The sequence below is a fragment of the Henckelia pumila genome, chromosome 1 (genome assembly GCF_033568475.1).
Source record: "Henckelia pumila isolate YLH828 chromosome 1, ASM3356847v2, whole genome shotgun sequence".
Lineage (NCBI taxonomy): Eukaryota > Viridiplantae > Streptophyta > Magnoliopsida > Lamiales > Gesneriaceae > Henckelia > Henckelia pumila.
In genome coordinates this window covers 107,837,534-107,860,489 of record NC_133120.1, presented here as the reverse complement: position 1 = coordinate 107,860,489, position 22,956 = coordinate 107,837,534, and the positions used below count along the sequence as shown (strand labels likewise).

At 31.1% G+C, this 22,956-nt stretch overlaps 2 protein-coding genes and 1 long non-coding RNA gene across 7 annotated transcripts in view; all 3 read left to right on the top strand.

The window, feature by feature from the left end:
• The window catches only part of LOC140890472 (WAT1-related protein At4g19185-like), a 29,835-nt gene extending 8,488 nt beyond the window's left edge, over window positions 1-21,347 (top strand). For all 5 annotated transcript variants that reach the window (XM_073298309.1, XM_073298288.1, XM_073298316.1 and 2 more), the window contains 8 exons: window positions 705-867; window positions 17,561-17,894; window positions 18,390-18,452; window positions 18,560-18,676; window positions 18,756-19,041; window positions 19,734-19,889; window positions 20,645-20,796; window positions 20,911-21,347. In XM_073298309.1, the coding sequence (XP_073154410.1) occupies window positions 17,695-17,894; window positions 18,390-18,452; window positions 18,560-18,676; window positions 18,756-19,041; window positions 19,734-19,889; window positions 20,645-20,796; window positions 20,911-21,109 (1,173 nt within the window). In that variant the 5' untranslated portion in view covers window positions 705-867; window positions 17,561-17,694 and the 3' untranslated portion in view covers window positions 21,110-21,347. The remainder of the gene's footprint in view (window positions 1-704; window positions 868-17,560; window positions 17,895-18,389; window positions 18,453-18,559; window positions 18,677-18,755; window positions 19,042-19,733; window positions 19,890-20,644; window positions 20,797-20,910) is intronic.
• On the top strand, window positions 10,045-11,405 carry LOC140876398 (uncharacterized). The gene is made up of 3 exons (XR_012148781.1): window positions 10,045-10,170; window positions 10,263-10,341; window positions 11,343-11,405. It is a non-coding gene; the product is annotated as an uncharacterized lncRNA (long non-coding RNA).
• Window positions 11,530-13,072, top strand: LOC140871909 (uncharacterized). The gene is made up of 4 exons (XM_073274654.1): window positions 11,530-11,682; window positions 11,873-12,085; window positions 12,168-12,269; window positions 12,416-13,072. The coding sequence occupies exons 1-4, from the start codon at window positions 11,530-11,532 to the stop codon at window positions 12,995-12,997; spliced, it is 1,050 nt and encodes a 349-aa protein (XP_073130755.1). The 3' UTR covers window positions 12,998-13,072.
• Window positions 21,348-22,956: the final 1,609 nt, after the last annotated feature.

Genomic DNA, 22,956 nt, shown 5'->3' with positions numbered 1-22,956 from the left:
GCCTAAAAGATGGACCGGCCCGCCCAACCCCGTCTAACGGTGGGTTGTGGCGGGTTGCAGGTCGGTCCGCCTCGCTAACTCTTTTTCACGCCTCAAATCATCGTTCATATTTTTCTTATGTCATCTAAATTATCTTCCCGTTTGTAAATTTTTTCTTGGTTCGAGCGAGCCTCTGAGCGTTGGAAACTGGTTATTGAGCTTACTCATGGTTTTCATCCTAGGCTACATAACTGAAAATTCTCGAAGTCGATTACACATAGAAGAGATTTGCTGATTTCGTTATATTCTTTGATTATGTATTTACATTGCAGCTACATTAATTGCTCTAAGAGCCTCTTGTATAATAAATACACTTGTGCAGAAAGATATATTCGTTTTTGTGTTCCCAAATTAAAGTTGGCTTAACCCAACAAGGGATCATATCAACTTGTTGGAACCACTTGAAATGATGATTTAAACATAAATTGGCCAAATTGACATATACAAAGCAATATTCCATAGAATCAATAGTCATATAATATATTATCATTTCTTTTTATATTGCCTTAAATTAATTAATCTTGATAAATTGATAATTTCTCTATCAAGCACAAGTGGATCTATGGTTTCTTGTCAAGTGAAATATTGCCGGAATTCCGATTCCTCCATTCATTCTCAAATATTTTATTTGTTGACTATTAAACCGAGATCTTTGTTAATAACAGGTGGAGAGGGAATAGGCATCCCACTCATTTCAGAAAGCATGATGAGCTGAGAGCTCTTCACCAAACCTTTTTTTGGCATAGGCTGAGGATATTTGAGATGGGATTATTTGGGGTTCGAATGGGTCGACTCGGGTCAAATATCACTCGTACTTCCACATTTGAGGTGATTCAAATATCGAAAAATGCATCATTTTAGGTTTAAGCTGCACTTGATATATATATAGTTGGAATCCGAGCATTGCCAATATCATCTAGTGTATAGGAGAGTACATGCATGAGTTTTTTCAAGCCAAACAAGAGAAATCATTTGAACATGTTAATGCTCAAAATTACACTTTGATCTTAAACCCCTAATTTGACAAACATATATTGTCACAAGTTATCCATTCCCCATATCTCCCTCAATCTTTATGTCCCCAAAAAGAATATTTGTGTAAGTGGAGGCCGAAATTCTAATGTCAGTCATTCCACACTCCACATGACTTAGATTGCCCTTTGATCTTGTCTCCACCATGGAGACTTCCCATGCCATCTCTTGCAAAAACCACTTTATCTTCGTTTGGATTTTCTCCTCTGATTTCTTTTCTATCTCATCTTTCATTTCTACTAAACAAAAAAACCAAAAACAAAAAAACAAAAACAAATTGGAAATGATTGACCATTAGGGGTATTTTCTATCTAACTCTGGTCAATCATTTTTTTTTTAAAAAAATGACCTCTAGTGTATTGACCGGGTCCGTTGTCTTAATTTTCCAGTTTAAATAATTTGGTGCGACAGGCGGGATAACTAGCAAAATAACCTTAGTCATATACTTTTTTTAACAAAAATAATAATAATAAACCTCTCATGTGCATTGAACACACTCAAATGCATTTGAGAAAGCTATTTTTGAAAAATGAAGTTAAATCAAAGATATTCCCTCGTATTTCCCACATGGGCGGAAAATGTATACCACTCATATAATGTTCTTCATAGTTTTTGTTTCCCAAACCCATTTTCCATTCTCCAAAACCAATCTAATCGAATCACCTTTTTTAAATGGTTTTCCATGCATTCATTATGATTATGCTTTGTTTCTAAAATGAACTACGCATGATTTAACGTGGCACTGTAAAATCTATATTCTCATAATCTATTTTCCAAAAAAGTTTCTGTAAACTAATTTTTTCAGAGCATATAAATTAAAACCAAAGATTGCGTTAAATGTTTTTCAGCTTTTGGAAGTACAAAATTTTTCAACCCCACAGTCCTTTGATTAGTCCTTGAACAATATAATCCGTTGAATTAGGAATCTAAACTTTTAAAAACACGAGAAAAGAACTTCCCTGGATCAAAAAGGAAACATTTTCTTTTTCTTTTTTACACCATTATATATGTACCTCCCTTTTCAAAGGAGAGGGAGCATCTCGAAATTCGTGGCTCACTTTTTCTACATCCATTCCCTTTACGATCACAATCTTATAATTTTTTTTTTTTTTTGTGTTTTCTTTAAATAATACAATCTTATAAGTTATATGTAATATATCTGTATGTGTGTGTGTGTGTGTTTCCATGTTGAAATGGGATATTCAATTACCACGATTGACCCAAATAAGTGGAAAAAAATTTTCAACCAATTATGACTCTGTGTGTGTATGTGTGTGTGAGACAATTGTGATGTTAAATTTTCTTACTTGTTCAGTTGTTTGCTTATGGACAAGGCAATCTTTGAAATGACCATAAATGGTAATCTTTTCACTATCAATTCACCAGGTAAAAAGGAAGAATATATCATATCATAAAAGAAGCATCCACGTGTTGGTAGATTATTGCTCAAAAATTAAAATATAGTTGGAATGATGAAGCCAGTAACGCATAAATTGATGAGTAATTCCATATAATTGCAGAGAATTAAGAAGTACGGGGCAAATCTTCAACTTTTTGTGAAATCTCTTATTGGGTCCGCCCATCGTATAAATGGATATATTTAATTTAAACCTACTACAAAAGTACAAATTAAACATTGAGAAACGTTTTGCATACATAATAATTATCATAGGATAAAGAAAACTATTCTATAGAGATGATAGACAAAATGTTTCATTAAGTTTGTCTATTTTGTGTTTTTGGTACCGCCTGTAGGTATTCTTATTTGCGTTTTGATAATGTGAGTTAATTAGCTTCTTTTTTGGGTTTTTGTTTTTGGTTTGTTTTTGTTTATGGAGTGTTGAAATTATTTTAGATGCGTTAACATATTTTCCGGTTCAATCAAATTTAGATGATTGTTTTGGCTATATTTTTTTTTTAATGTTTATTTCATAATTCAAACTGGCTACTAACTATTAGTCTATTAAGCCCTTGAACGATAATGCTCAGAATCTGCAGAATCATCCCGCAAAATATTTGAGTGGAAGTACTCCATTGAATGGTGGAAAGCAACTTTTTTTAAAAAAATACCAAATTAAAGACAGGACCGGAACTATGCTCAAACTGACTTTACTTACGTTAGCATTAATAATGTCATCTTATTGTAAAGTAAAAATGATTGATTAATTAATTAGTTAATTAACTAATGGTGATGATTGATATCAATGAAAGTCGCTAGCTATTTACAACTTTCTTTGGGTTTATGATAATGTTAATCTCGCAAGTCACGTTATTTAATTGATGTGGAAAGAAGAGATTGATGATTAAAAAGTAACTCGATTATTTTTTTTAAAGGGAGCATAAAATCTAATCCGTCGTGATTTAATAAGCATCTATTGTGGAACATTTTGTCACATTGATAAGTCACCAATCCTTCCATGATAATATTTATTATGATTGTTGTTAAGATGATGAACTTTGAGACCATCTCCAATCCAACACCAATTTGATGTTTTATATCAAATTGGAGTTGGATTCATTCTTCCAAACCGAGCGCTATATTTAGCGCTATATCGTTAAGTTTTATTTTATTTTGTTTTGTTTTGTTTTTGTTTTTGTTTTTGTTTTTGTTTTTGTAACTTGTAATTGTAGTTTAATTTTCACTTAATAATTAAATTTCTTTATTTTTTTATAATTTTTTTAATTAAATAAAATATACAATTAAAATTAAAAATTATAAGCTTAAGTATTTAAAATAAATACTTTTTATTTTTAAAAATTATTTGTTCAAAAATATTTAATTATTAACTTTTTAAATTAATTTCAGTATATAAATTATTAAGCACGTACTTAATTGATATTTTAATTTTGTATTAATTAATATTTTGTGGAATAAATTAGTTGCGATAAATAAAATATAAAAAATATTCTGATAATATTCGTTTTAGTGTAAAGTTTAGAGTTGATGGGTTGGAGATGAGTTTTATATTTGGTGTAGAAATTACACTATCTTGAAGCTAGTGTTGCACTAGAATAGTGTAATGGGTTGGAGATGACAGACCAAACTAACCTAAAAAACTAGCTTAAGAGTTGGGGATTGTACATGTCTATATATACGAATCCAGCCTATGTGTAACAATTAAAACACCCTCCTCATGCCCAAAAGAGATTGTCCAAATCTATATATAAAACTCTCAAGATCTAACGTTCACTTCACGCCTAGGGGAGATTGTGAAAATCCATATATAAAATTCTCAAGTATGAATTGGAGCCTGAAGTGAAGTTTCTAGATATTAACAAGAATGAATTGGAGTGTGAATTTTAAAAAATATTAACGGGTGGCCTTTTAAGGCAATCACACATATAATGGTAGACTTGTGTTTTGAACTTTTGATAACATGTTAAGATGACGGACTTAGACCTCAATCAAATCAAAAGCTGACTCAAGAGCATGTTTATCCCAAGTCTATATATACAACTTTAAAAAACTTAATTCAATCGATGTAAGACAAATAACATTTCCAGATAAATATATACATATGTAAACACACCTAGCTACGTCTTAACTCGACAATTTCATAATATCGGAATTGTTTTATCCTAGATTAGCTTAAAATATATAAATCTTATGTGCATATTATTATGTGAGTTATGCTAGATGATCACATATCATATTGTAGTGAATGTTACTATCGATATAACATAAATGCATATAATTTTATAGTTATCAATTGTATCATATTATTTCATAATTATCCTTAAAAAAATTTATGTTTTGTTTGGACATATATTTTAAAAATATTTTTAATGTTTTCTGAATGAAAAAAAAAAACCTAAAGTATGTGTTTGGATAAAATTTTTGTAAAATTTTTTTGAAAAATATTTCTTAAAAAGTATTATCCAAGTATAGTTTTTAAAAAAACATGACTTTATAAACTTTTTAGAATAGAACCATATAAAACGAAGATAAACTACATTACTTTTGAAATGTTAAAATGTTTTTTATAAGATAGTTGTTCAAACATATATTTATTTTTAAAACATCTTTATTTAAAATATTTTACAAATTTTTAAAAAAAACATTTTTATAAAAACATTTTATAAGTAAATGTTGAAACGAAACATTAAATTTTTTTTATGAGAAAGAAGCCCTTAGCCGTCTCAACACGTGTGCAAGTGGAATTCTTCCTCATTTTGCAATGATTTTGTTGTAGACGAAAAAATGGGCAATGTTTTGATATCACTAGCTGGCTGTTGAACCAATTCTTGAATGTGGGATTCACCCCAATTACACACAATGATTAGACACCATTCAAAAAAGAAAGGGAATATCATCAAAGATCTCCCTCAAAGTGATTTCTTTTGTACGTACACATAAACGAATACACATTTAAAAGGGGAAAAAGAAAATCAATTTTTGACCAATTAAAAGAAATGGAATATGACACAAAAACCCTATATTTCTAGGTCATATGCTAGCTTTCTTGATAGAATTGATTCATTCCCATGTGATTGGTATCAACAAATCTTGGTGGTGGTGATACACGCCAGGGCCGTTTTTATTTGGAGGTCGAAGAGTTGTCCGACTCGGGCCCATTTTTTTTGGGGCCCATAATTTTTTAAAAAAATATTATTATATAAAAGTGTAAATTGATTCAATATAAATTAATTATTTTTGGGTTTTTTTCATTCATATCTCAGAAAATTATTTTTTCTTTGTCTACCGCCTAATATAAACTTTTTTTTTTATTATTTCTGGGCTTTTTGATAAATTTATTTATGAAGTTTATTATTCCTATATCTTTTGATAATTTTTTTCAAATATAAATTATTTTTCTCGTGCCCAATATAAACAAAAAACATTTTTATTCCCTAAATTTATTATATATTAGTGTAATTGGACCAATATAAAAACATATTTTTTGACTCATAATGGTTGTTCTGATATTAATGAGCACGATTTATTTTCGCAGTTGACATTCTTGAAGTTCTCATTATCAAGAGAAACAAAATAGACAATGGATGTAGTGAATTACTTGAAAAAAAAATTTATGGATATTTCTCAAATACTCATATTGCTTATAAAATCTTGTTGACTATACTTTTTACAGTTGTAAGCGCAAAACAAAATTTCTCAAATTTAAAGCTTTTCAAAACATTTTCTCAATAAACCATGTTATATGAAAAGATTGAATGAATTGGTTATGCTATTAATTGAGAAAAAAATTCCTAAACAATTTGATCAATATTTTTAGCTCTAAACTGTTAGACGAGTTGTTTTATAGTAATCATTTTGTACATATTTGATCTTATTACTTAATTAAAATAGAAATATTTTGATTATTGCACATTTCTTAATCGAAAAATTTGTTATTAGTCTAAAAGAATATGAACACACATTATGATTTAGGGGCCTCTTTTAAAAGTTAGACTCAGGCCCAAAAATTTTTAGGATCGAGTCTGATGCACGCCAACAAGAACTCTACATGTATTCGGTGCATAGCCCGTTCGTATTTTGTTTTATATTTTATTTACATATAACTACTTGAGTACCATTATTTTCACTCATTCGTAACCAAATTAGAACTTGTTTTATATCAATTGTTATGAGTATATCTATATGTGTCTAAATAAGGTATAAAAAAAAAATTTAAAACAAAAAAAAATTATACTTTTTTGTATATGTGCCATGGGGTGGGGGAGAAAGGAGGAAGTAGTGGGTATGATGTGGAGAAGTATGACAAATTATGAGCAATATTATATATAATAAATATGGCATAGGCCAAGTTCAAGATTTCATAGACATGAATCCCACATAACCACGCGTGTGTTTTTTATATTATTGTTTTTTTTGTTTTTTCTGCTTCAATCCCACTTGAGATATATATAAAACCATAAAAGATAAGACGATGGAAATTCCAAAAAAAATCAAAAGGACTCTTTTTTTTAGGTATAAGTACCATTTAACTTTGAGGATGTTTAAAAGAAATTAACTATAGCTTGTTCATACGCCACTCGTCCTATCGCACTATCGCACCTTGGAAAAAAAAAAACCTATTTAGGCTCGGATATAAGCCAAAAATCTAGTTATATACGTATATTTATATGTAATAAATAAATATATATATATATATATAAATGTATAATTAAATAGAAATGGTGGAAGATATGCTGAAAATTATAGCATCCATAGATTAATCAATTATTTAATTACATTTGTCATGCCCTGCCCTTGTCGTCCGATGGTCCCAGTCACTCCCAAGAAGCAAGATTTCGCATAGTGATTAAGTATTCAATTAAGTTCAATATTGTTAGCAAGTGCTTGATATACACTATATTGTACTTTAAAAATGATTCGACCAAATAAATTTATTAAACGAGATCATAGTATTTTCTTACAAATTATAAGCACATGCATAGACATCTCTCTAGCAGTCTGATGTCATGAGATATATCCAAGTAGTAGTATTAGCTAGTCGGAAGAAGTTCTCATCAAATCCATGTTAGCAATGTGCTAGTAATTTCGTTGAGATTCTACCTCATTCATATACATATATATAATTTGTTATTTTGCACATTAGCGTGCAAGTTAACAAGAGCGTCAGCTTATAATTTTGTTTTTTTTTTTTTGGTTTTTTTTTCAAATGTTCATGTGAACATTCAATTTTTTTAAAAAAATAAAACTTGAAGTTGAAAGTGGCTCCTCTCAATTTTTTTCATATGTAATTAATGATATTTTTTTAACTATTAAATAAATTAATTTAATTAATAAGCTTTTAGAATTGACTTTGGTAATAATGATATATTTGGTGGTATATATTGAAAGTAATATACACTACAAAAAAAAAGACGGGGTTTGCCACGGTTTATATAAATCCGTGGCAAAAATCGTAAATTGTCACGGAATCTTAAACCGTTGCAATATTTTTGTCACGGCTATACAAACCGTGGCAAATTGCCACGTTTAAACTTTAATCGTGGCAAACATTGCCACGTTATTGTTAAACCGTGGAAATTTTAAGTTTTTTTCCACATCGTCATCTTTTGCCACGGTTAACATCAACCGTGGCAACATATTGCCACGGTCTATTTTAAACCGTGGCAATATTTGCCACGGTTTACTAAACCATGACAAATTTTGCCACGGAAAATAAACCGTGACAACAATTGCCACGGTTAAATTTAAACCGTGGTAATATTTGCCACGGTAACTTTAACCGTGACAACTTTTGCCATGGATTTAAAACCGTGACAAATATTGCCACGGTTAAATTTAAACCGTGGCAAATATTGCCAAGTTGGAATTTAACCTTGCCAAAAAGTGAATCGCATATTCTTTGTTTTGTGCATAGCAAAACGCCACAATTGTTGCATACGTATATATTACGAAATTCTTTGTTTTGTGCATAGGAACACGTCACAATAAAAGTACTTACATTGCCACGGTTTTATATAAACCGTGGCAAAAATTGGCCTATATAAATTCACCTCCTCGTCTAAATCAAATCTTGCAACACATACATACATATTACGAAATTCTTTGTTTTATGCATAGCAATACGCCACAATAAAAGTTTATCTCAATTTCGTTGTTTCAAACTCCACAACCTAGCATAAGAGGTACATTATTTGCTATAAGAATTATTTTTTAAAAAAATATTTCGTATACTTTTTTTTTATGATAAAATGCATGGGTTTAATTGAATAACATCTTTTATTTTATAACCTAGAATACATTTTTTTAAAATTTACGATTTGAATATGTTTTGTAACCAACTTTTATATATATATATGTATGTGATGATTTCACGTCTCATTGATTTATTATTTACATTGACATTATTTTATAAAAATCGTAGCAACAATTGGCCTATATAAATTTGCCTTATCGACAGAATCAAATCTTGCAACAAAATTCTTTGTTTTGTTGATAGAAACATGTCATAATAAAAGTTTGTCTTCTATTCGATGTTTCAAATCCGCAAGCTAAAATAAGAGGTACGTTATTTGCAATACGATTATTTTTTTTAAAAAAATATTTAAAATATTTTTTTTTGAGAAATTTGTTTAATTACATAATAAATATTATTTTAGTATGTTATTAGAATAAATCTTTTAAATTTACGATTTGAATATGTTTTTTAACCAACATTCAAATATATATATATATATATATATACTATTGCATGTAGGAACGAATATGTCTTACGACAGAAGTTGGATTGATCGTCGATTTGTTAATGGATATTTGAATGATGAATTCATTCATGGTGTAGAGGTTTTTGTTGCTTTTGCAAAGAATAATTCGACATGTTTACCTGACGGAACTATAAGGTGTCCATGCAACCGAAAGAAATGTCAGAATCTAACTTACTTTGATGGTGTCACGTTCATTAATGTATATGTAAGTCCAATAAAATTTGTACTATTGTCACGGTTAAAAAACATAACCGTGACAATATTGACACATTAAATTAATTTATTGCGTTAACTGAAGTTTGCAAATAATATTGTAGTGCACAAAAATTACAATTATAAATAACTTAATTAAACATAATTTTTTTTAATCATAATAATATATGTATCGTATTTTTTGTATGTAATAAAATAACATTATGTTCATCAACTAAAATAATTTAATATGTTCACGGTTTATTAATAAAACCCGTGTAAAAATCATGTCACATGGTAAAAAAGAGAAGAAGCAATTTTGCCAAAACTGTGTATAAATTATTTTATTTAATTTAAATATTGTCACGGTTTTATTTAAACCGTGACAATATTGTCACGGTTTTACAATAACCGTGACAATATTGTCACGGTTTTTAACCGTGGCAAAAAATGTTGTCACGGTTACATCACAACCGTTGCAAAACAGTGCCACGGTTTTATTTAAACCGTGGCAATATTGTCACGGAAACTAAACCGTGACAATATTGCCACGGTGTAAATAAAACCGTGGCAAAATAGAATATATTCTCTCTCCCTGATCCCCTTTTCTTCTCCATCTTCCATTTTCTTCCGGATCCCCTTTCTTCCATTTTCAAACGCCGCCGAGCTAAAAAAAACGACTCTCTGCCGCCGCCTACCTGACGCGAAGCTGATTAGCCGCCGACCTTGGTAATCTAATTTTTTTTCCTTCTCGTCCCTATAAATTTCGTGTTTGGTGATTTATGTTCTAATAATTTTTTTGGGTCTTGAAATGTTTCTAGCCGCCACCTCCTCCATCCGCCGACCTGCTCCCGTCGCCGTCGCCGCCGACCTCCGCCTCCTCCACTTCATCCATCTCAAGTATTTAATTATATCAATTTACAGCATTTGGTTATAATTGTTTATAACATTTGGTTATAATTTACATCATTTTGTTAATAATATTATTATGCTTTAGTTCTATTATTAATAATTATTTGATTATAATGATATGATATTATTACTCAAATAATGATAAAAAAATTAATAACATAATAATGGATATAATAATAGTTGTATTTATGCAGAAAAATTAAAAATAGAATAATAATTATATATTCCGTACAGTACTTGCAAAATGATAAGAAATAAATTATTGATCATAATTAATAAAGGAATTTATCAAATAATATAAAATATTAATAAATAATTGGACTTCAACATAATAAAGTTTAATTTTAAAAATTAAATAAACTTAAGGCCAAATTTCATTATAGTCATTTATAGAAGGTCTTTTTATATTTTTTGTCATAGTTTAATTATAGAAAATTTAGAAAATTGTAGTTATTTAGGATTTATATGAATATTGTCAACGGATTTATATTGAATCCTTAGTTAAATTGCCAACATATTTATATTGAGTCCTTATTATTGATTTGGTAATTAAGTTAATAAGAAAATTGATATATATATATATATATATATATATATATATATATAGATGATTTATGTAATTATTTTTTTAAAAAAATCAATTATAATTTTGATGAATATACATTGCTTAAAAGAAAAATATATACGTTTATGTCAAAATTTATTGTCATTCAAATTATTTTTTTATTAATAATATTATTACCTTATTTATTATCATTATTATCTATTATTATTAACTTACTTTTTTAATTTAGATTATAACTATTATGATTAATATTAATATTAATAATATCAAATAATATTTTTATCTTTATGTTATCATTAATTACCATTATTATAATTAGAATATCAATGTTTATAATGAATATAAATGTTTTATTTAATTCTCATTATAACTTTATGTTTTACTTAATATATAAATATATTAGTAAATAAATATATTGTTTCAGTTGTAGTCGTAGTGAAAGCATATGGATCACCATTTTGCTTCTGGTTTTGGGAGTACTCCTCCCCCCCCCCCCCCCCCCCCTCTTCCACCAGATGGTCGTATATTGATTTGGCCTGAGTTTGGAGGGTAAGTGATTTATCAATTGGCTATTTGCAGATATTCAATTAATATACAATAATATTTAATAAATGTTATCGAATATGTTTTGCAGATTTCTTCCAGCTAAGAACGGTGCAAGTACGTTCATCCAAAAATTGTTTAGGCGACAAATATTTCCTGGTGGCTACTCGTGGAGGTACGTGACGGAGCCTCACCGTGACTTCTATTGGGATCAGTTTGTGGTACGTTATTTGTGTACTTTGACAAAGTTGATAACAATATTTTATATTTGATCTTAGTTATCTAACATGAAACATGTTTAAATTAATTTTTTGTTGTGTTGCAATAACAGGCTGCGTACAGGTGGGATCCGAACCACAAAAATACAATTAAGCATATTTGGAATCAAATGTGTGCTGATACGTACCGCAGCACACTTTGTCGTTGAGGCAGCGAGGCAACGTACCTCGTACTATAGATCAGGCGATCTGGGCTACATATCTTGCTCATTGGGAGACGGAAGAGTGGCAGAAGCTGTCGAGGACATACGGGAACAACAGACGAAGCGAGCCTGCTGGTCCAGGGACGGGTCCAGCCAAGCACATTGCAGGCTCACGACCCTATGCGGTTCACGCTGCGAGCCTGGTAAGTAAAATTTCGTGAACATATGACTGTCATATTAACTTTTCGTTAATAGTAATTATCTATACGCGTGCGTCCAATGCAGCGTCAGGAGCTGAATAGAGATCCGAACAGTTACGAGCTGCATCTAAAGACGCACAGGCGGCAGAACGGGACCTTTGTTGATAGCAAGTCCCAACAAATCAGTGTACGTTGATTCAATTGAGTTTTATTATTTTACTAAATTGAACAACAATACTATTTATTCATGTCTCCATGTCAATTGAGTTTAGTTAATTAAAAATAACATTGGAATACTATTTATACATGTATCTTTATCGTTTGTGAAAACAGGAGGAGGTCGAGCGTCGAATCATCGAGAGCTTTCCATTGAGCCATACTGGAGAGGAGCAACATTGCCCGACGGCTGACGAGGTGAATGCAATTTATTTTGATGTCGTTGGTGGCGTTAGTCATCGACGGATATATGGTATTGGGTCTACCGCCCAAACCATATTCTCGGAGGAGATGACACCTCGTCCTCGCGGGTGCAGTCAGATGAAGATGACGATGGCATCACAGAACGAGGCGATACAGGCTGCTAGATCTGATGCACGGGCTGCGAGAGAGGAGACCCAGGCTGCGAGAGAGAAGACGCAACAGCTTCGGGCAGCGCATGAGCGGACTCAGGTACGGCTGAGTAACACTCAGAGACGAATGAGTAAGATGGAGATGATGATGGCTAGTATCTGCACTGCGATCAACATGAAGAAGAAACAACCCACAGAGAGCACACGTGCTGCTACATCTTCCGTTCCATCTTACTCGCTGCGCATTCAGGAGCCCACTCAGCCAGACCACGAGGACGGCGACGATGACGATGACGATGATGACGAGACCCAGCCGCCTTCGGATTGGTCACAGTTCCTTCAGTAGACTACTGCATGTATTGAACTTTGGATATTTTGTGTGTATTTGGGTTTAATATATATGCATTTGTGTAAATTTGGATAATTTGGGTGAATTTTAAGATTTTATTAATATTTTTAAATTATGAATTAATTTTTAATAAAAATATATAATAAATTTTGTTTAATAAAATTATTGGAAATATATTGTATAAACGGTGGCTGTACTATTGTCACGGTTTAATTAAACCGTGACAAAATTTTGCCACGGTTTAATTTGAACCGTGACAATATATTGCAACGGCTTCTTATAACCGTGACAATATATTGCCACGGTTTATTATGAACCGTGGCAATATATTGTCACGGTTTATATTTAACCGTGGCAAGCTTTTGTCACGGTTTAATTATACCGTGACAATATATTTGCCACGGTTGTATTTAAACCGTGGCAATATTTGCCACGGAGTGTTAAACTGTGGCAAACGTTTGCCACGAAGCCTATGCGGACGGTTTTAATTAACCGTGGCAAAACCGTGGCAAATTCAATTTTGCCACGGTTTGTGTCATGGTAGAACCGTGGCAAACACTGTTTTTTTTTTTGTAGTGATATTCAATTAGTAACTTATCAAATAATTGTATCATGAATTATTATTAAAAAAATGAAAGATCGTAAATGTTAATTGTAATTCACATTTGAATTGATGATAATATTTTAACTTTTTTTATCATTATTTTAGTTTATATAAATCATACTTCTGTAATTTAATAACAATTGTGCCCCTTCTGAACAAAATTCCCGTGTTTTTTCGACCAGGTTGAGTTGGTGCCTGTGCAAGGGTAACAAAATCACAAAATATATTATTACGGCCTTGAAGAAAATTCTTTAAAGTTTTGATCTTGTTTTGTTTTGTTTTTTTAAATCTAACTTGAACTTTTATGCATTTTAACATTTTAAAACGAATAGTTTATAATTAATAGTGTAAAAAAATTGATATGATTAATTCTCACAGTATTTTATATTGAATAAATTTATGATTTTCCAAACAAAATAGTTTTCACTATTTTGTGTTAATTAGATATATTTTTTTTCCTTTTTTAAGTAAACTTGAGAATTAAAATTTCTATCTTGTGTGTTAATTTAAATTTAAAGCATTACTCTTAATTTATACAAAAAATATGTCATGTCCCTCGTATGGTTTCTAATCTTGTAAATAAAGGCATGATAATCCTATTTTGTGTTAATTAGATATATTTTTTTCCTTTTTTAATTAAACTTGAGAATTAAAATTTCTATCTTGTGTGTTAATTTAAATTTAAATCGAGCATTACTCTTAATTTATACAAAAAATATGTCATGTCCCTCGTATGGTTTCTAATCTAGTATAAGTTCAATTTTATTGGCCCAAATTTGCTTAACTGGGCTCCCCGAAACTTACAATGGTGATCCATCCAGGCTCCAGCCCAACCCAAACTATGATCGGATATATTTTGTGCGCGTGTAAATATAAAATATAAACCATAAGTTTGTGCACAATAATTTATATGTAAAACATAATAATTTTCGGGTGATTTTTTCCCAATGTAATTTTGTATTAGGATTTTTTTAATCGTATAATAGAGAAAGTGATATTTGAGAAAGAATGTTGATTTATTTAGACACTAAAACTAGATATATCTAAGTTCTAACCATATACACACATTTATTGCTAAATTACATGTATAGTTTATCTTGCTGCGAGTCTTGTGAGTTGTGACTCATGAATTTAATAAATATTATAAATCACAAAAACTTCTCTAAGACGATCTCATGAGTAAATTTTGTGAGACGGATCTCTTCATTGGCTCATCCATAATAATGTATTGCTTTTTATACTAAAAGTATAACTCTTTATTGTAAATATGAGTGGATTTAACTTGTTTCACAAGATACCAACTCATTATAAATGAGCGGTTGAACATATGTGTTGCGTGTATCGGTGTATGTAAAATAATAGGTAAATATCATAAAATTTATATGTTTGATGAATATTTATTTTACAATATTAAGTTAGTTTTTTAAAAAAAATCTTCGAGACATGATTGAAATTGACATATATATATATATAGGTAAGAAATACAAGGGATATATTTGGGGACAAAAGATCTTAAATAACAAAGTTACATATATCTAAGTAAATTTTTTTAGACAAAAACTTACATGAGACGGTCTCATGGGTCAATTTTGTGAGACATATCTCTTATTTGGGTCACCAATTAAAAATTATTAATTTTTATGTCAAAAATATTACTTTTTATTATAAATAAGGGTAGGGTTTATCTGTTTCACGGATAAAGATCCGTGAGACCGTCTCACAAGAGATCTACACTTTTTTAATAATGTGATAACCCACTTTTATTATTTTTCGATGTATACTGAGCAAATATTTAAACTAACGTCTGCAAACCACGCTACTCAGCAATGCATACTAGTCCAAATTGATTTGGAGAGATATTTGAATAGCAATAACTTATTATAAAAAACTATAGAAAAGTTAAAAAATGATATTTTGAAAATTTAACTTTAAGAACAAACAAAATAATTTCGTGAGGACAAAAAATTTCGTGATACAGTCTCGTAGGTTAATTTTTTGAGACGGTTTTTTTATTTGTATTATCCATAAAAAAATATTAATTCCTATGCTAAAAATATTACATTTTATTGTAAATATGAGTAGGTTTGACTCGTCTCACAGATAAAAATCTATGAGGTCGTCTTATAATAGACCTAATTTTTTTTTAAAGAGACGAGAAGGAACAAACACATCAAAATCCAGATTGAGCGATTAACCCTATGATCCCATTTTTGGTTTGCTAAATATAAATTATTTAGATGATTTATAGGGCAATTTGAAAGTTCGGGCAATATTTGGTAAAAGGGTTAATAGCCAAAATAGTCACGTAAGTTTGCTTGTTTTGTGATTTGGTTCTATAACTATTTAATTTTGGGTTTTAGTCCTGCAAGTTTAGTTATATTTTGGTTTTTAGTCCTTTTCCATTTAAACAATTTTTTTTATAATCGAACTGGTGATCAAACCGATCTAACTTAAAAAATTGATCCAACCGGTTAGACTGTTTTAACCAAACGGTCAGATTGAAAAAACGTTTATATAATATAATATAATTAATAATATATTTTAAATTATAAAAACCTAAAAAATTTATATAAATAGAAATATATATATATTTATAGTAGTTTGAAAACTAAATAACTATATAAATATATTCAAAAAATTATAAACTCTAATATTAATAAATAATATTTTTAACGAAGAAAAAAATTTCACATAATCATGTATACGTAATAAAATATTAAATTAAGATTTTAAAATTTAAAAAAAAACTAATTTTTAAAAAAAAAAAAACCGAAAAACCAATTTTTCGATTTTTGACCAGTTCTATCGGTTCAATTGTTAAAACGGTTTTTGAGATTGTTTTGGATCAAATCAGTGACCGGTTCCGGATCGAACCGGTTGAACCGGTCGGTACAGTTCGATTTTAAAAACATAGCATTTAATTGTTGATGTCACAACAGACATATCATCATTTTTCGATGTCATTTAAGCATTTTTAGCTGTCACGTCAGCATTTTTCTGATGCTACGTAACGCTCTATGAAGAAAGGATTAAAAACCAATTATAACTTAATTTATAGGACAAAAGCCCAAAATTAAATACTTACAGAACCAAAACATAAAATGAACAAACTTACAGGACCATTTTGACTATATTTCCTTTGGTAAAATAAATGCTTAGTATTTGGGAAAGGGATAATTTTAGGGAAAACCCATGGTTCATTTTTTTTTACTAAACTTATTCTATAAACCAAATGACAAAATGATATTAATTGCGGTCAATTAAATCCACCAATATCTTAAGGACTGAGAATTCATATTTTAAACATTCATTTTATTCCAAAAATACTTTTTCCATTACCCAATTTTTTTTTTTTTTTAAAAAAAAAACCAAGCCCAACTCTAAGAAATGTTGGTTAGAGTTTTGTAATGGTAAGCTATTGGAAGGGTAATTTTTGGAGTAGAAATGTGAAAAGTGTGGTTTTGTTTTGTTTTGTTTTGTTTTGTTTTAAAAACTGATCAATTTTTTGGGTTGGAATGACAAATTTATTTATTTATTTATTATTATTTATCCATATAGGTATACTTTATGTAATTCAATACTTCATTTTTCTCGTCATAGTATTTATCCATATATTAACTATTTATTTTACATCAATCAAATCATTAATCATTTATCTTATATCAATCAAATCATTAAATTTAAATTACTATATTACTCTTATAAATAATATTATTTATTTTTTATTTATTCTTAGAAAAGACAAAATAATAATTCATTATTTTTATATAAAATTCAATCAATCAAATGAAATAAACTATAATCTATTGATCAAATCAAATATTATATTAACTTTCATTTTTTTATTTATTTTATATTACATCATATTATCCACATACTATTTTTGCTTATTACCAAAACTTAAAAAAATGCACAGGACAAGTCTTTAGTAATAACTACTCATAATTTATTTCCAGTTTTCTCCGTTGAAAAATACGATACGAGATCGAAAGATTCAATCCGAAACCTTGAAAATTCAAAGGATTCATCAATCTATTGACCATGAATGCGTGGGGGAGTGGAATGAGATCGTGATTTTCACGTGGTGGACATGGCGTCGGCGGCGGCGGCGAATGGCGGAGATGTGAGAAAAGCGCATTTGGCGATGGCGGTGGTGCAAGTGTTCTACGCCGGCTACCACGTGATCACCAAGGTCGCACTCAACGTTGGCGTGAATCAGCTCGTTTTCTGCGTCTTTCGTGACCTCCTCGCGCTTTCGATTCTCGCACCGGTCGCCTATTTCCGCGAGAAGTGAGTCTCCCCATTGCGATGAATTTCACGATTCTTTTTTGTTCTTGATGGGTTTGCATGATGTGATTTTCTTTATTTGTGATCTTGCGATTTGAAATTTCACCTAGCATAAGGTGAGGTGTGTGTAATGTGTTTATGGCATTTGTACTTTGTAAAAGATTGGTGGTATAGAAGTGTATTATACAGAATTTTCAAGCCACATTCTTTTTTATTGATACGGAAAACAAAAAATGGAGGGGTGTAAATGCTAAATATGATATAATTTCTTGTAATTATCATTTCCGAGGAATTATGATCATTGGTTCTGTGCTGAAGTTTTGAAGTGGACTCAACTCTGCTTGTGGCTGTTTGTGAATGTGTGAATATTAAACTAATGCTTAAAACCAGTGAGAGTTCAGTGATTTTCCTGCACTAAATTGTTTATGTGAATCAGCTGATTTTGTTGTGAATATAAAAAGCAAGTCACTTACAAATGATTCGTCACCTGTTCTGCAGAAGGCTAAGACCGCCATTAAATAGACGTTTCGTAATATCATTCTTCTTTCTCGGTTTAACGGGGTGAGTAATGAGTTGAATCTCCAGGTTATTAAAGTTCTTTTTTTCTTCTTATGTGTAAATAGTGATTTGTTTTTTTTTTTTCTCCTATTGTTCTTCTGATTCGTTAGGATTTTTGGGAACCAGCTTTTGTTTCTTCTTGGTCTAGGCTACACAAACCCAACTTATGCTTCTGCCATACAGCCTGCTACTCCAGTTTTTACATTCATACTGGCTGTAGTCATGGGGTGAGTCCAAGTTTTGCTTTTCTCAACTGACTCTTACAATTTTCCGGTTCAAGGTTGTCACTAGTTCATCTACATGCAGTACGGAAACAGTGAACTTGCGAAAAACTGAAGGCCAAGCAAAGTTAGGGGGTACTCTTATTTGTGTTTCTGGTGCCATTCTAATGACAATGTTCCGAGGTCCAGCCATATTTGGATATAGGGAATCAGAATTTGCAGCACTTAGTGAAATTACTGCCAAGGGTCAACCGGAGCCAGCTGGTCTGTTGATGTCGACTTTGTCGGAGTTAGGGATTGATAATTGGCACCTTGGGGTTCTATGCTTGATTGGGAACTGCATGTGCATGGCCACCTATCTATCTATTCAGGTAAGTTAAATTGGTCTTAATGCTTATGGAGATATGATGGAAGTAAAAGCTATAACTTTGCTCAATAAACTGATATCAAATGATGAATGTATATTTGTAGACGTCGATATATTATGACACTAGTGATACAATAGCATGTTCCCTTCAAATTTCTCCAAACCACCATAGTATTGTACAAAATTTGATGATAAATCTTTGTCCTTTTGGTGTTTCTTAGAATTTATAGATCGAGCAAGTTTAAATGACAAGTTCTTTTTGGATTTCACACAATTTTATATTAATCATAGAACGTTAAGTTCAAGTTTCTATATAGTACCCTGTATCATTTAACATAAAACCTACTCTATTAAGTAGGTGCTTTGTAAGTATTATTTTTAAAAAAGAAAATAGAAACATTTTTGTCTTTTGGTAGTTACTGAGAGTGAACTTCTCCATTTTCCAAAGAGTAACAGAAGCCTAAAGTCAAACTATTTTTTTTTGCCCTTTCAAAATAGTGATTTCTAAAACAAATATTAATTTTTATAAAATATATTTTTAAAATGGCTTCTCCATCCAGACGCCGTCGTGGGCCGCCTACATTTGAAAATGAATTTTTACTCTGCATTTAAACTTATTCTGACTGTTGCTCAACTTTTGCTTTGTGTTTGTGATTATCAGCATGAGATCTTACCGAGGTATTCTGTGTGTTTCAGGCTCCACTTTTGGTAAAATATCCTGCAAGTATATCAGTAACAGCCTATTCATACCTCTTTGGTGCTCTGTTTATGGTAACAACTGCATTCTTTATGACCAATGAGTCAACAGACTGGAATCTGACTCAATCCGAGGCAATTGCGGTGTGCTATGCCGTAAGTCTTTTCTCTTTATTTTTCTATATAAGCTAGAATGCTGAAGGAATTCATTACAAACATCATCAACCTGATTTTGAAAGAACTTTAGCTCCTATAAATATTCAACATAGATTAAAACAACCCAACATCTGTTACACTACCTGCATCTAGAGGGGGCTTAATTTCCACCTAAGGCTAGATAATATGGTTGCGGTGTCCATTGAGTGGCGTGTCCTTAAAATATTGCTGTTTGTTTATGTAGTAATGGAATGAATATAGCGTATGCTGAAGAGCTGTTATATACGAGTCTCAGTGCTGGACTATTATCTCTGACTTGTATACTACAAGAAGAATAGCTTTGTAAGACACATCTCCAAACATCTAGAAATTATCTTTTAATGACAGTAACTCAGAGACGGACTTCTACATAGACCACAAAAACGATTTTCTTCAGACAAACTATTCTTCTCCTTTAGTGAAGGCTACATTTCTTGCAGTCTCAATTACCTAAGATTTTGCTTTTCATGTGCTACTTCACCTTCTCTGTTGAACAATGATGGTGGTGCTTGCTGCAATTTTTTCCGTTTGAGTTCGTCTTTTAAGAATTGAAGGGACATAAAACCATGGAAGTAGGATAATTGTGATGTCAGCCTCTATATGTCAACTTGATCAAGGGCTTAAAAAACAGTTGGCATTATCGATTAGTTGAAATGATGAACATCTTTCTAGTTTTTTGGCATTCATTAAAAACCTCTCTTGCGTTCGCTTTCCAGGGAATCATAGCATCTGCCGTGAACTATGGTCTTTTAACATGGGCAAATAAGATTATTGGTCCTGCCTTGGTTGCTTTGTATAACCCACTACAACCTGCTGTATCAGCATTCCTGTCAAGAATTTTCCTAGGAACCCCGATTTATTTTGGAAGGTTGTTTCTCTATCTCTCAAGTGCTCGGTTTTTGTGTTCTCCATCCGGGGAATTGATCACTTCTTACCAATCTATCCTCTCATCGATTTAATGTCAAATTTACTTTTGTCACAGCATTGTGGGAGGACTTCTCATTATAGCCGGACTTTATCTGGTAACATGGGCATCTCACAGAGAGAGACATGTCACTGTTGGGATTCTTCCTCACGCCTCTCGGCCGTTGGAACCATTCGGTAAAAGAGATTCGCCCATCAACAAGATAGGAACCATTTTCTCTAGCCCTTCAGCCTCGATACCGAAGATAGTAGATTAACTTTAAAGCCTCAGGTGCATATCGACCACTAAAACCCGATAGTGGGTTTTAGTAGTTTTCCTGCACCCTAGGGTGCAGGAGATCAAAATTATTAATTTACATACCCTCCATTATACAAATGTTTTCAAGATTTCAGTTTCTTACAGAATTCACAAGTTCGTCGATTTTTCGACCATAGAAACTATTACAAGCTCCATTCTTGTGATGTTAACTTGATGCCTGTTACTCGTTTTCAAGATTGGGTAACCAATTTGAAGTATAGAGGAATATTAAAAAAAAAAAAAATTGTGTATAATTTAGCCTAAAGAAAGGGCCAAAATTTTGAAGTCGCAATGTTACACTTAATTTTAATCAGTAAAAAAATCAATCTATGGTGAGATATTTTTGTCTCATATGGGAAAAATGAATGATTTAAAACGAGTTTATAATGAGTTACAATGGACTTCTATAGCAACTTGAGTTAATCATTTTCGTAAAGCGAGCACGAATACGAAATAGTTGCTATAGGGGTCCATTGTGTGCAGTCACGCAGGCACGGGCCCGGGACGTGACAGGATGGTATCAGAGATAGTCACCAGCCGGCAGACCCAGGGAAATAAGTGTTATGCGGGGCAAATTGCTATGTGCGTGGGAGCCATCTTTTGAACCCGCGAGACAAAGTGTTATATGACGGAGTCACCTCTTGAACCCGTAGGAGCCACTTTTAGATTCTCGGTGCTAAGAAGTAGTTGCTATAGGGACCCATTGTGTGCAGTTGCGCAGAAACAGGCCTGGGCCCGGAGCGTGACATGGTTGTTGAATATTCGAATATTATAAATTGACATCCTTTAGCAACCAAGGAAGCAATCTACCTATTCCAAAAAAAAAAAAATTTGTTGTGTAATTCAATGGCACAAAAATTGAAGTGAAAATGTACGATTAACTTGAGATAATCGACTCCGTTAATTTCTTCTCCAGCCCAAAGTCTTTACCTATATTGGGCCTGACACATTCTTATATCAAATTGATACTGGATCTGGACCATTTTATAAAACTAAAGAATCCAAAATTAGAGTAAATGAGAGAAAAAAAAAAAACTATTGTGAGATCGTGCTACGGTTTTAATTATGTGATATGGATCTCTGTATCAATTTGATCTATAAAAAATATTATTTTTTGATTTATTGATTGAATTTACCAAACATCTCCCCTTAATGAAATTAAAAGGAACAGTCTAAATGCTGGACCACTAAATTTGGTGTCAAATTAAGAGACTTGTACCAGTTTGTTAAGCAACGTAAAGTGTACATCAAAACCTACTACAACTTGGCATCATGCACCATATGCAACCAAATAGGTTTATCACATTACTTGTAAGATTCTAATTATTTGGAATATTAGGCAGCTTCACAAGGGATTCTTTCAACGTTAGGATAGACAATTAAAAAAATCTAAAATTTTGACAAGATAAAACTTATTGTATTTTTTTAAAAAAAATAAATCTCACTCGACTGACTATTGATTTTCTTTTCTTTTTCAGTGTTGTATATATATATATATATGTATATATATATATATATATATATTAAAAAAGTAATTATACTCCTTACATACCATCATGGAGATAGTTTGAAAAACGACTTCGTCAAACGATTTTATTTTATTTATGACAATTCTAAAAATATTTGCAAGATAGTGTTTGAGATTGCTTCTTGAAATTCAAATTCCGTGAAGAGAAAGCTTTATTTATTGCCGAACAATGATCATTTTGTTAAATAATTCAGGAAAGTTCCTACAAACAATCACCTATAGCGGATCAACTTTATAATCGAGAACCAGTTGTCGATTTAAAAGGTAGTGTTTGAGCT